At 41.8% G+C, this 14,388-nt stretch overlaps 1 protein-coding gene across 1 annotated transcript in view; it reads left to right on the forward strand.

Annotated features, from left to right (window-relative positions):
- Positions 1-3,697, forward strand: part of SDC2 (syndecan 2) — a 104,171-nt gene extending 100,474 nt beyond the window's left edge. The window contains exons 4-5 of the mRNA XM_044293615.1: positions 604-718; positions 2,811-3,697. Of these exons, the coding sequence (XP_044149550.1) occupies positions 604-718; positions 2,811-2,974 (279 nt within the window). The 3' untranslated portion in view covers positions 2,975-3,697. The remainder of the gene's footprint in view (positions 1-603; positions 719-2,810) is intronic.
- The last annotated feature ends 10,691 nt before the right edge of the window (positions 3,698-14,388 follow it).

The following is a 14,388-nucleotide window of genomic DNA, read 5'->3' on the forward strand; positions in this document are numbered from 1 at the left end:
CAGCGGTCGGACCCCAACCAATCAGTTGGTTATATCCTGCCCTGTGGATAGGGGAAAATTAGAAAACTTGGCACTACCCCTTCAAAAAGGGGTTGTCCCATCAGGACATTTATGGCTTATCCACCTTAGGATCGATGCCCCATTGCACACTGCCTGTTAGAGAGATGGCTTCACATGTGTGGTTGTCTCCATTTACTGCTACGGGACTTCTGAATATAGCTATAAGCAAGTAAGCACACTCGGCTATTTTCATATGTTCCATAGGAGTGAATTGAGAGCCGCATAGTCATGTCTGCATGCCCTCAATGCATTCTTGATAGAGGAGAGTCCTAAAGGTGGGCCCCACGCCTATTGCAGAATTGGATATTCCATAAATGTCCATATAAGACAATCCCTTTAAAACAGACTTCCATCTCATCAGAGAACTCGACTATAGAACTTTTCCTTGGAATTTTTTTAGTTTTACTGTTTACTGAGGTGTTAAAAAGTAAGCGGCTGAGCTTCCCGGTAGACTTTAAGTCTACCCCGTTTTCCATCATGTTTTTGTAAAGAGGTTTTATAAGCTGGCCACTTATTTCACACCCGTATGTATTTCTTGTTTAGGATCCTGTGGTAAGAAGTAATAAAGATACGGTGGAACATAACCCGGTCAGTGAGGTGGAGGTGTACACAGAGAAGCAGTCAGAGAACCTGTTCCACAGAACAGAAGTACTTGCAGGTAAGCATTAGCGCTGGGTAGAATTGTCTGTATATAACACTACCTTTTTATTATCATTTTTCAAATTGTATAATGGTAAAAAAAAAAAAAAAAGAACAAAAGGAATTACAAAAAGGTCATGGGTATTTCATTTCATCATTGTTAGGCTCCATGCACACTATCCAGTATATAAGCAGTGATATTACCTGGATCCTGTGCTGTCTATACTGAAGGGTTATTTTTCTCTGTATTCTTGGGTGATTGATAATGAGATGACTGCTGAAATGTGATCTCTACACAACAGGAAGTATTAGTCTAAAAAACTGCAGGATTTTAGAATTTTTGTAAGGGATACTTCCATCAACATTTTTTTTTAAAATCACATATAAGCAACCTATATGTCATCAATTCTGTCTTTTTTAAATAAAATTAAAAAAGTGTGGATGGTTTTCTGGATGTATTTATATTTTTATTTTTTTGTCACTCCATGTTCGCACAACAGACAGTCTTGAGTAACTTTTTCAGTTATACCATCACTGCGACCAGCGAGAGCCCCTCCTGAAGTGACTCAATCAGAGCATCACACATTACACTAATCAATGCAGTGCTCTTCTGTGGGCATCTTAATCTAGCCCTGTGAAGAGAACAACAGCTCTGTCCTACTGTTATCCCACTTCTACATCTACTATTATCATGAGGATTATCCTTCAGATAACATCTTCCTCTCACAGCTGTAGTAAACTGACAGTGGATTACCTACCTTATAATAGGTGGTCTTCTCGCTACGCTGACTGCTACAGAAAGATTATATTTTGCATTTCATTTTCAATGGTACCATACGGCTGAAATGAAAAAAGTAAAAATTTCAAAAAGATATTCAATAAATGATTAAATTTCAAAAAAATCCCTTTCTAATGGAAGTGTCCCTTTCAAGAGGAGTGTAACTGACATGTCTGTCTGTTTTTAGTAAGTACTTGCATTCCCTGTTTAATAGTAATTCTGGAGCATCTATTCTTGTGATTTTTATGATGTAATGTTCCTTTATAATTCCTTCTAGAAGTAATTAATGTATTACTGGCTGTTTGCAATGAAGGTCGAGATCGGTACTAGATGGGGAGGGGGGGGGGGGTGTCCCTGCAGAGTCTGACCTGGGCAGCACTGATTGGATAATGTCAGACTGTGCAGGGACACACACCCAACTGGTAACAACCATCTGGACCTTCGTTACAGACAGCAGGCAATTCATTCATAACGTTTAGTAGACATAATATAGGATTGGTATATAATAGTCATAAGAATGGATGTTATACATGGGGATGCAAACAGTTACTAAAACAGATGTATCAGGAGAGGGGACAGCATCTCTTTAAATAGTTAGTGATGTGGAAAACGTAAAAGACATCTGTCAGCAGTTTTGTACCTATGACACTGGCTGACCTGTTACGTGTGCACTTGGCAGCTGAAGGCATCTGTGTTGGTCCCATGTTCATATGTGCCTGCATTGCTGAGAGAAATGATGTTTTATTATATGCAAATGAGCCTCTAGGAGCAACGGGGGCGTTGCCGTTACACCTAGAGGCCATGCTCTCTCTGCAACTACCACACCCTCTGCACTTTGATTGACAAGGCCAGGCATGATAATGTTTTCACTGCTTGGCCCTGTCAGAGTGCAGAGTGGGGAGTCAGTTGCAGAGAGAGCAGAGCCTCTAGGAGTAACGGCAACGCCCCCGTTGCTCCTAGAGGCTCATTTGCATATAATAAAACATCATTTTTCTCAGCAATGTGGGCACATATGAACATGGGACCAACACAGATGCCTTCAGCTACCAAGTGCACATGTAACAGGTCAGCCAGTGTCATAGGTACAAAACTGCTGACAGATGCCCTTTAAACCTAAACCCATCCCATCATTTTCTGAAATTTGAACTGAGCTTTGGTATTTTGCTAGTCTTGCTTAAACTTACAGCGCTGCTTTTGTACTCTGTAAGGTGCTACCTCAATCAGTGCATTCGACTTCTTCAAGGGTTACTCAGTATTCAGAGTGGCACTTGAAGCACTGACTGTAAGACAAATGCCCCTTCCAAGATAACGTACACGTAATCTTGTCTTTCAGCGGTCATTGCCGGTGGCGGCATCGGCTTCCTCTTTGCAGTTTTCTTAATCCTGCTGCTGGTTTACCGCATGAGAAAGAAGGACGAGGGCAGCTACGACCTTGGAGAACGAAAACCATCCAGCGCTGTCTACCAAAAGGCACCAACTAAAGAGTTCTATGCATAAAATCTACTATAGTGTCTCTTTTTATGAGATCACTGAACTTCTTTTTTTTTTCTTTTAAATAAAGCTTTTGGATAGAATAATGAATATTTCATTTTTTTTTTTTTCATTAAAGAGCCTCGGAGGCAACTTTATGATATGAGAAAAGCCCGTTGTATTTAAAAAAAAAATGAAACTCCTTTTCATGTATTCTTTAGTAATAAAAAAACAAAAAGGTTAAATAAACCCTTGCATTTTGAGTGGGTGACAGTGGCAGAGTATTTTCTTCTAAGACCATTGGTATTCACCACTCAGACCTTTTTCTGCATAAACGTACAAACCCACCCACGAAAACGGTTTCATTTTCAGTCGTCCAGTCGACGGAAGGTTGTCGAAATTTTTTAGCATGTCTCGGATCTTTCAAAATTGAGTTCTTTTTTTCATTAATTTATCTGTTTCCAAATAAATGCCTTTAGTAGTTGTCATGGTGCAATTGTCTTAGAACTCAGATATACAGTATAATAGTGTAAATGTACTTTTTTTTCCCCCTTCCTATGTAAACATAAAGGAAATCTGTATAAATCTGTGTAATGATATTAATTTTTTTTTACACTACCGTACCGCTCCGTTTTATTTTTTTTCAGTGTACTTACTGACCGATTCAGGCTACCTTCACACAAACGTATTTTGTTTCCGTGTCCGTTCCAGTTTTTTTGCGGAATTGGATGATAACCCATTAATTTCTATGGTTCCGCAAAAAATGCAGACAGCACAGCGTGTGCTATCCGCATCCGTAGCCCCACAAAAAAAATAGAACCTGTCCTATTCTAGTGCGTTTTGCGGACAAGGATACGCATTGTTACAATGGATCTGCAAAAATAACGTCATCCATTTTTTTTTTTTTTTTGCGGACCGTAAAACACATACGGTTGTGTGAATGTAGCCTTATGCTGACTGATGTGTTAAAGGAGAAACGGAATATCTATTTACAAGCTGTTACTTAAAGTAGTAAGCTACTCTTTTAAAGGTGCATTTTCTCCTAAGTGAGATTAGTTTTTTTGGTTATTTTGGGAATCTTGAGTTATATGTAAGGTTTACGGGAGAGAATCTGATACATTCTCCATCTTTTCTTTTCTTTTTACACCAAAAAACTGTTTGAAGATCTTGCAGGTGGAGAGGAGCTTTTTCTGCAGCCCCGATAGTTGCCTCCTGAAAATGTTAATTTTTTGTCAGTACAGGAGCAAGTAATAGTTTCTCTTATTTGTGTATACATTGTGCAGGCTAGCTATAGTTAATTTAGAGTTGCATGGTTTGGCATTTTTTTAATTTCTTTTCTTTTTTTAATTTTGTACTGCTTTACTGCATTTATTTTAATCTTGTCCTAAGTTTTTAGACACTGCCTATTCCCGGGAGGTTCAGCATTTGGGAGCTGCATGAAGGGGATCTGGCTTCTGGCCATTTATCTGTCCCTTTTGGTTGTGACTGAAAGGTTTCTACAAACTCTTCTATGGCAGAGCATTTACATGGTGCCAGAACCCCTTGTAGTAGGCCCCAGCTTCCAGACTTTGACTGTATTTTTTTTATTACAGTGTAAAAACCTAGAATTTTTAGCTTATGTGCTTTTTTTATTTTGCATTGGGGTGTTAGTGTTTAAGGGATTGGCTCATGTCACACATTGATGGCATTTCGCTAGGATAGGCTATCAATATCAGATAGAAGCAGATCTCACTCCTATCTCCAGAACAGGGCCCCCAAATGGAACAGAGAACAGCCACCCTCTGTTCACCGCTATGGGAGCTCAGAAAATAGGCGAGCACCGACTTGACAATTAGAGCACTCCCATAGCTGTGAATGGTTCGGTGGCCACGCTTGCTCGGTGCACTCTCCATTCGCTGCTATGGGAAGTAAAAAAATAGCCATGCATGCTCACTTGGCTATTTTCAGAACTCCTATAGCCATGAATGGAGAGCACGCTGCGCACCCTCACTTTGGTAGCCCCACTCTGGAGAGGAGGGTGGATCCCAGAGGTAGGACCAGCACCTTTCTGATGTTGATGCCATTAATGTGTTAGATGAGCCAACCCCTTTAAGTGTGCAGCTCTAATGCAGAAATGATTCTAGACATGACCGGAGCGTAGGTTTCAGAGAGGTACAGGACTTTTATTTTTTTATTTTTTTTTATGCCTTCTGACTGGCAAAGATTAATTGCTGCAAATCTCCACTGCGTTTGAGGTCAGAACGTATTATAATATTAAGGGTTGTATTTGGTGCAAGAAAAAAAAAGAATCTGAATTGGAAACATATTCTCTCCAGTTAAAGCACAAGCCTTAGAAATGATGTTGGTTTCATTTTAGGAGCGGATGCACCTTTACCACCTCCTGTACAGGAGCAGGCCAGTCATACATTGCATATAATGATGTGCGGGTGACTCTGGCGACAAATGTATTACATATGTAATGAGACAGTAGGAGGCTCTTCAGGAGTCGGAGAGCCACAGGATGCTTAATCCTGGTATGGACAATGGGGATGAGCCAAATCCAAAGACTATAACAGTATTGTGACGACGTTTCAGAAGTTCATGGCCACTGTACAAACTCCTTCCCATGTTTCTTTTTCTGAAGGTACGACCTGGGAGTTTCCAGAGCAATTTTTGTCGTTTTCACCATGCATTTAAGTTGTAAAGTCTTTTTAAGCCTTTGAAGTGCCTATGATTCCATGTAAATTGTTGCAGACTGTGTTACAGAGTGTATGACAGTAAACAAAAAAAAATGTTGGTATTTTATAAGCACAGAAAAAAAAATTAATGGTAATTTTTGTAGTCTTACATCAATAGACCTAAAGTGTAACTTGGGAACATAAACACTACTAAATAAAAACATGTGGCCTAATAGTGGCTCCTGTGTCATCATTTCTCATCTCACGGCTTTGGAATTACATCCTTGAACTGCTGGTTTTTGACTCTTGTTGCTTTTACAGGCTTTTAGCGAAAATGTAAGACTTCAAATCATCAATCAGGTCATTATTCAGCTTTGGAGTAAAAAAATAATAATAATATTCTACTACTAGGTTGGTGAGAAAATGAGGATCTGAGCATTTGAGGACACTGTTGGCAAAGGACCCCTGTACAAGCAGTAGGTCTGGTCCTCCTCCCTTCAAAAGCAACAAAGCTGTACAGTTCATGCTTTATGCAAGTCAGCTACACATCCGATATTTACCACTGAGAAGATATCTGTTGCGCAAAGGGAAGACATTAGACACAAATATCCCACTTTCACGTTCCATACCTGTGGTGGAGATCTGGGAAGAGAAATGGCAGATGAGGTTTAACACTGACAAAAATAAGGTTATGCCCATGGGAAGGAATAATGCAAGTCACCCGTACATACTAAATGGTAAAACACTGGGTAACACTGACATGGAAAAGAACTTTTTAGGAAGTCCTTTAGTGGACAGTAATCTTGTAGCAGCCAGTGTCGGGCAGCTACTGCCAAGGCTCATAAGATTATGGGGTGCATCAAAAGGGGCATAGATGCCCGTGATGAGAACATAGTCCTGCCCCTTTACAAATCTAAGGGTGCAGATTTTGTTGCAGAATATTCTGCGACCTATTTCCATTCACCTGAATGGGGGGTTTGCAGAAATCCATTTGCTTTCTACCCCGTTCAAATAAATATGGCATTACGAAAAGAAAGCTATGCCACCAGATGTAAGGTAGCTACCCTATAAGTCTGGGGTGGGGAACCTTTCTGCTGAGTAGGGCCATTAGGATATTTGTAACATTGTTTGCGCGCTGTACAAAATCCCAGCACGCTATATACTCAGGAATAACGGACATGCACCAACAGAGGGTTACTGTACTTTTACATTCCAAGGAATACATTTATGCAGTAACTTGCAGGACTTTTTAAGGTTTATATTTCACCAAACTGCTTTGGCGCTAACAGACAGAATGAATGAAAAAAACTCTAGCATTGTATTCTTGCAGCACAAAATGGCGCCTTCACTAATATATATATATAGTTTTTTATTTGGCATTAATGGCAGCCAAGCTCATCCCAGAGGGGTTCACCCAGCTTCCACTCTCCCGCCATTGCTCGTTTCACAGCAGACTGTTCTGCTCCAGGCAGCTGGTGCACATAGAGGTAACTAGGAGCAACACACTATATGTGCAGGGTCTGCGCTCCTGAACATAGACGCATAATGGCTTAGGTAGGTTTTGCGTAGGACCTGCCTGAACGGAGACCACCTTGACGCTTGGTAGGTGGGCACAGATGTATTTTGATCAAATGTATTGGCTAAGCGTCTCAGATTTTATTACTAGAGTGAGGGCTTAGTCCATATGTTATGTTTGCATCTATTACTATAGGGCATTATTGTCTGTGACTGAGTAATAATGCAGCATCAAAAGAGAATAAGGGGATGTGAAACAAAGAACCATGCATATTATCAAATTGCTAGGAATGGTTGCCATATTGGAGAGCAAACCCAACGTGTATCACTACAGGTTCTGCTTTCTCCATTAAAAAAAAAACTACGGTAATCCAGATAAAAAATATTTGTGTAGAGGTCCCAAGATTGGAGCTTGTTCTGTGGCTATTTTTGAAGTCATGGTTGATCCATTTTCCCTGCACCTAAGTAACATAGCCAAAGTCAACCATGCGCTCTTTCCCAAAGTGCTGAGAGCAGCGTAAAAAAAAAATCTCAAAAAGTTGCAAAAAGTTTTCCCCAAGACTTTTGGCGCAAAGGGAATGATACTTTCCCCCCATGGTGTCTGTCATTCCACGGATGGGGACAGTTCACATCTGCAGAGGTGGTTGCTCTCCACATGAAAACCCTGCACCCGTCCCCTGCAGTGAATTATGGCGGCATGTATACCGCGCCGTCATTACAGTAATCGGTAAAATCAAGTAGAGTGCAATACTGAAGAAGACGACTACTTCCAGCTGATCCAGTGAAATACAAGCGGTCTAATAACACAGACGAGGAAGCGGTTTTATTAAACATTATGCCTTTCTTTCAACCCGAACATTCTTGATATTGCCAAGACAAAGTCTGCCATGCCCCTGCTAATATTTCATACGCACCGCTGATAGATGCCTACATTTTTCTCATTCTTTTACAATGTGAGATGATGAAGGCTGTGATGGAACAAAAAAAAAAAACAGTCCTGTGCCGAAAAACATAATAATCAATGGACTGTGGGCTCTGGAAGGGGGGGGGAAGACATTCTGCCTGCCAACCAGAGTGTGCACTTGTCCTTTAGAAGGATGGTTTAAAGGGATTTTTCATTTGAAGTTGCATGCTTTCTGTATTTCAGATGGAAAGAATTCTTACCTAAGATTCAGCGGGAAGTTGAAAATCCCATTTAAATTTCAGCAGGATCAACCCTGTTAACTGAGTATAGAGACTCATAGGGGTGGATCATCCCTATGAGTCTCTATACTCAGTTAACAGGGTTGATCCTGCTGAAATTTAAATGGGATTTTCAACTTCCCGCTGAATCTTAGGTAAGAATTCTTTCCATCTGAAATACAGAAAGCATGCAACTTCAAATGAAAAATCCCTTTAAACCATCCTTCTAAAGGACAAGTGCACACTCTGGTTGGCAGGCAGAATGTCTTTCCCCCCCCCCCCCCCCCCAGGATCTGCTGATTAAAATGATACCTTTCTTGTGAAAATCGTCTGTAGCGTTCCTTTAGGGAGTGCACTCATTATGCAAATGAGGGCTTCAGTGCACCTCAGCTTTCCAGTGCTGGCCACGCCCCCGGTGCACTGAAGCCCTCATTGGCTTAAAGAATAAGTTTTTGGGTTTTTTTCTCTCGGGAATGTCACAGCCAATTTCAAGAAGGAAGGTATCATTTTAATCAGCAGGATCAACCTGTTACTTGCATTTTTCCATCAAATAACGATTCTAGAGCATCATAAAACTGTGCATCGTGGTGTTCTTCTGTTACTCCTCCTGCAAATATATCAGTAAATCAGCAATTGGGCGCTACCATCTAACTGGCAAATGAGATATGTGGATATGTCCCTACACATTCTTATACAGTCTCTGCTCTAAAAAAAAGAAAATTGTTGGCATGCCAAGGAATACAGAAAAAAAAAAAAAAAAACACGTCAGTTTACACAAAAGGCTTGTGTAAGCTGAAACGTCACCGTTTTTTATATTCCTTGCCTGAATAAATTACATTTTTGGCATGCTGACATCCTACTACTTTTGCTTTTCATTGCCGCGTAATAGATGAGGACACGATATTGCATTGCCGTTACCTTTTTGTGGGACTATTGCGCTGCTTCCAGTTCTTCTTTCTGACTCTGTCCAACCACTGATATCGGGCCTCGTGCACAGCCGTGTACATGAGCCCTTAGACTGTGTAGACTTAGAGACAGACCTAGTTAGGGCTCAGTCACACGACCGCATGGTTGCAGACAGCAAACACAGCAGGTCTGCAATACATGGGCACTGGCCTTGTGAACTCCTTACAGTGGATGTGAACCCATTGACTTGGGTACGTGATTCGCAAGATGCTGTAAAAGGTCATGTCCTATCGTTTTTGGAGCGGAGGCAAGGATCGGAAGCCTACAGAAACACTCTGAAGTGATTATATGGGCTTTCAGGGCCGTCCCGCCACACTGCAAAACATACAGTCAGGTCCATAAATATTGGGACATCGACAATTCTAAAATTTTTGGCTCTATACACCACCACAATGGATTTGAAATTAAACAAACAAGATGTGCTTTAGCTGCAGACTGTCAGCTTTAATTTGAGGGTATTTATATCCAAATCAGGTGAACGGTGTAGGAATTACAACAGTTTGCATATGTACCTCCCACTTGTTAAGAGACCAAACTTTCACTTTTTAATACTTGGTTGCAAATCCTTTGCAGTCAATTACAGCCTGAAGTCTGGAACGCATAGACATCACCAGATGCTGGGTTTCATCCCTGGTGATGCTCTGCCAGGCCTCTACTGCAACTCTCTTCAGTTCCTGCTTGTTCTTTGGGCATTTTCCCTTCAGTTTTGTCTTCAGCAAGTGAAATGCATGCTCAATCGGATTCAGGTCAGGTGATTGACTTGGCCATTGCATAACATTCCACTTCTTTCCCTTAAAATCTCTTTGGTTGCTTTTTCAGTATGCTTTGGGTCATTGTCCATCTGCACTGTGAAGCGCTGTCCAACGAGTTCTGGAGCATTTGGCTGAATATGAGCAGATAATATTGCCCGAAACACTTCAGAATTCATCCTGCTGCTTTTGTCAGCAGTCACATCATCAATAAATACAAGAGAACCAGTTCCATTGATAGCCATACATGCCCACGCCATGACACCACCACCACCATGCTTTACTGATGAGGTGGTATGCTTAGGATTATGAGCAGTTCCTTTCCTTCTCCATACTCTTCTCTTCCCATAACTTTGGTACAATTGTATCTTGGTCTCATCTGTCCATAAGATGTTGTTCCAGAACTGTGAAGGCATTTTAAGATGTCGTTTGGCAAACTCTAATCTGGCCTTCCTGCTTTTAAGGCTCACCAATGGTTTACATCTTGTAGTGAACCCTCTGTATTCACTCTGGTGAAGTCTTCTCTTCATTGTTGACTTTGACCCACATACACCTACCTCCTGGAGAGTGTTCTTGCTCTGGCCAACTGTTGTGAAGGGTGTTTTCTTCACCAGAGAAAGAATTCTTCGGTCATCCACCACAGTTTTTTTTCCGTGGTCTTCCAGGTCTTTTGGTGTTGCTGAGCTCACCGGTCCGTTCCTTCTTTTTAAGAATGTTCCAAACAGTTGTTTTGGCCACATCTAATGTTTTTGCTATCTCTCTGATGGGTTTGTTTTGTTTTTTCAGCCTAATGATGGCTTGCTTCACTGATAGTGACAGCTCTTTGGATCTCATCTTGAGAGTTGACAGCAACAGATTCCAAATGCAAATAGCACACTTGAAATGAACTCTGGACCTTTTATCTGCTCATTGTAATTGGGATAATGAGGGAATAACACACACCTGGCCATGGAACAGCTGAGAAGCCAATTGTCCCATTACTTTTGGTTCCTTAACAAGTGGTCAGCACATATACAAACTGTTGTAATTTCTACACCGTTCACCTGATTTGGATGTAAATGCCCTCAAATTAAAGCTGACAGTCTGCAGTTAAAGCACATCTTGTTTGTTTCATTTCAAATCCATTGTGGTGGTCTATAGAGCCAAAAATGTTACAATTGTGTCGATGTCCCAATATTTATGGACCTGATTGTAGGACATGTCCCATCTTTTGCCGTATCGTGCAGATTGCGGACCCATTCAAGTCAATGGGTCCACACCGCAGCACAGAGTTCACACAGCTGGTGCCTGTGTTTTGCAGTCTGCAACATGGGCACTACGACAATACAGTCGTGGGAATGGGGCCTTAATGAAAGGAATTATAATCACCAGTTGTCTATTTATTCATACATTTCCAGTAGGAATAACAATTGTACAGCCAGTGATGATGTAAGCAGATCCCAGGCTGTTCCCAAAACTTGACCACCCGTTACCCACTACCAACCTGCTAGTGACCCAAACAAGACTGCCAACTTACATTCAGACCCCTACATATAGATCCGGGGAATACACCTAAAACATTTTTAGAACCTTTCCAGGATTTTTAAAATCCTGACCTATCCTCAGAATTGGTCATCAGAATCAGATTAGCAGGGGTCCTGAGGATAGGTCATCAATATTAAAATCCTGGGGAAAAAAAACGTTAAATACTGACCCAGAGCAAACTCCATTAATAGATTCAGACCATAGACCCCTGATAACAGACACCAGACCCTAGTACATAGCAGCATGTGACCATCTGAAGGTCCTTCAGCCATATCAGCAAAAATTTGCACAAAGCAGTTTTTATTTATAAAACCACATGAGCTGGGGAACATGGCCTAAGATGCAACATTTCGTGCAATGACTGCTCCATCAGTACTGGCATAAAATTCTGCCTCAAAGTAAACTAACCAATAGTTGGTATAGAGGTAGATAAAAGTATCCATCCCTGCAGCACATGTATCGTCCAGCCTGATCCCCTGAGATAAATCTGGTTCAGGTCTAGACAGCCGGTGTAACTTTAGGGCTGTTTCACACGAGCGGATGCCGTGCGTGACATCCGCTCAGTGAATGACAGCCAAGACCCGATGCGGACAGCAGAGGCACGGAGCAGTAACATAACTGATAATGCTCCGTGCCTCTCTGTGACCTTTTTACTACGAGATCACAGTGAGATAAAGTTGTCACTGTGGCACAGAGCATTATCAGTCATGTTAATGCTCTGTGCCTCTGCAGTCTGCATCGGGTCTTGGCTGTCATTCACGGAGCGGATGTCACGCACGGCATCCGCTCGTGTGAAACCGCCCTTATGCTGTCTATACAGGATTATTTCTTTTACCCCATAGCATTTTGTATTTCGCATTTTTTACACCATCCATACCAGGAGTGCTGTGCAAAAGTCAGGCGTGGGGAAGCTGCAAAGCAAGGGCTCATGTCCACGGCCATATGTATTTTCCGGTCTGTAAAACACGGATCCGCAAAAAATACGTTCCATATTTTGCAGAACGGAACAGCTGGCCCCTAATAGAACAGTTCTATCCTTGTCCGTAATGCGGACAATAATAGGACATGTTCTGTTTTTTTGCGGAATGGATATATGGAAACAGAATGCACACGGAGTAACATTTAGGTTTTTCATTATTTTATACAGTAACTAAAAATATATCCTGCATGGGACGTAGCCCAACAGTAATGTCAGGTATATTGCACAGGTGAACACTTCTCCCAAAAAACATGTAACATCGACGCTGTAGTTCTCCCACATCGCCAACATAGTGGGGAAACTGTAGGGAAAAGGGAATGTAGCTTGGAGGGTACCCTGTACCATCTGGAGAGGACCTTTCCTGGATATTGCTGGCTATGAAGCTCTTATATGTAAATGTGTATATACGTTCTTTCTGTTCCAGTGAAAAGATAAGACCCAGGTCTCTTTCCCAATTGAGTATGTAGTTAGGAGAAGGTTGGTTAGAAGGTGAGATGAGTAGGTCATATAGTCGAGACAGCGCATGTCTAATGATCCCCCTCGCCTCACAGATTTGTTCAAATTCAGTTCTGTCTCTTTTGTACTGGAGTGACTGGAGGTAGCAATGTGAAAACGTGTTGTAGTTGTTGGAATTGCCAACTCGACAGACTTAATGGGTCTGAGGTATTATCCGTGGTAACTTCCTTTTTTGTTTTTTTTTTGCGGACCCATTAAAATGATGAGTGGTTCCGCATACGGTCCGGAAATAAAATATGTTTGTGTGCATGAGCCCTAAGAGTGCTTTCAAAAATAGCAATGTTAATAGTTTATTTTTAACAATTAACAAAAGGCAAAGTGAATGAACAAAAGAGAAATCTAAATCCAATCAATATTTGGTGTGTCCACCCTTTGCCTTCAGAACAGCATCAGTTCTTCTAGGTACACTGCACACAGGTTTTGAGGGAACTTGGCAGGGAGGTTGTTTCAAACATATTGGAGAACTAACCACAGATCTTCTGTGGGTGTAGGCTTTCTCAGATCCTTCTGTCTCTTCATGTAATCCCAGACAGACTGGACGATGGTGAGATCAGGGCTCTCTGGGGGCCATATCATCACTTCCAGGACTCCTTGTCCTTCTTGACGTTGAAAATCGTTCTTAAAGGGGTTATCCGAGTTATTTTTTGTTCGTTCTATGTTCCTAACTAAGCAAATGTAACAGCTTTCCAATTCACTCACTTTATCTCCAGTGGCTGGTTTCTCAGATGTCACAGAGGGTCACATGACCTGTGATGTCAGCTTCTCTCCCTGCTCTGATAAAGGTCGTTTACAAGCCTGTAACTCTCTGCTAGGATTCTTAACCCCTTCAGCTGCACAGCTCTGCAGGCAGGGACAATTCTGGGCGCTGGAGCTGACATACTAGAGAGAACATTACACAAGAAGGTAGGGGAAAGATCCTGTGTGTATTAGCAGTGTCATTATACAGGTAGGACTTGTAGTCCTACACATACAGCATGCTGCAGAGTCTCCCGGCAGGCAGACATGTCACTCAGGGCAGCTCTTGTATCCCCTCCCTTACCAGTGTCATTATACAGCTGGGACTTGTAGTTCTACACATACAACATGCTGCAGAGTCTCCCAGCAGGCAGACATGTCACTCAGGGCAGCTCTTGTATCCACTCCCTTAGCAGTGTCATTATACAGCTGGGACTTGTAGTCCTACACATACAACATGCTGCAGAGTCTCCCAGCAGTCAGACATGTCACTCAGGGCAGCTCTTGTATTCACTCCCTTAGCAGTGCAGGGGGGGGGGGGGGGGGGGGGCAGAGATTGTTTTTATTGCATGTAAACAAATGGCCAGAAAAGAACCAGGGAAATAAGGAAAAATATAT

Source organism: Bufo gargarizans, chromosome 5 (genome assembly GCF_014858855.1).
Source record: "Bufo gargarizans isolate SCDJY-AF-19 chromosome 5, ASM1485885v1, whole genome shotgun sequence".
Taxonomy (NCBI): Eukaryota; Metazoa; Chordata; class Amphibia; order Anura; family Bufonidae; genus Bufo; species Bufo gargarizans.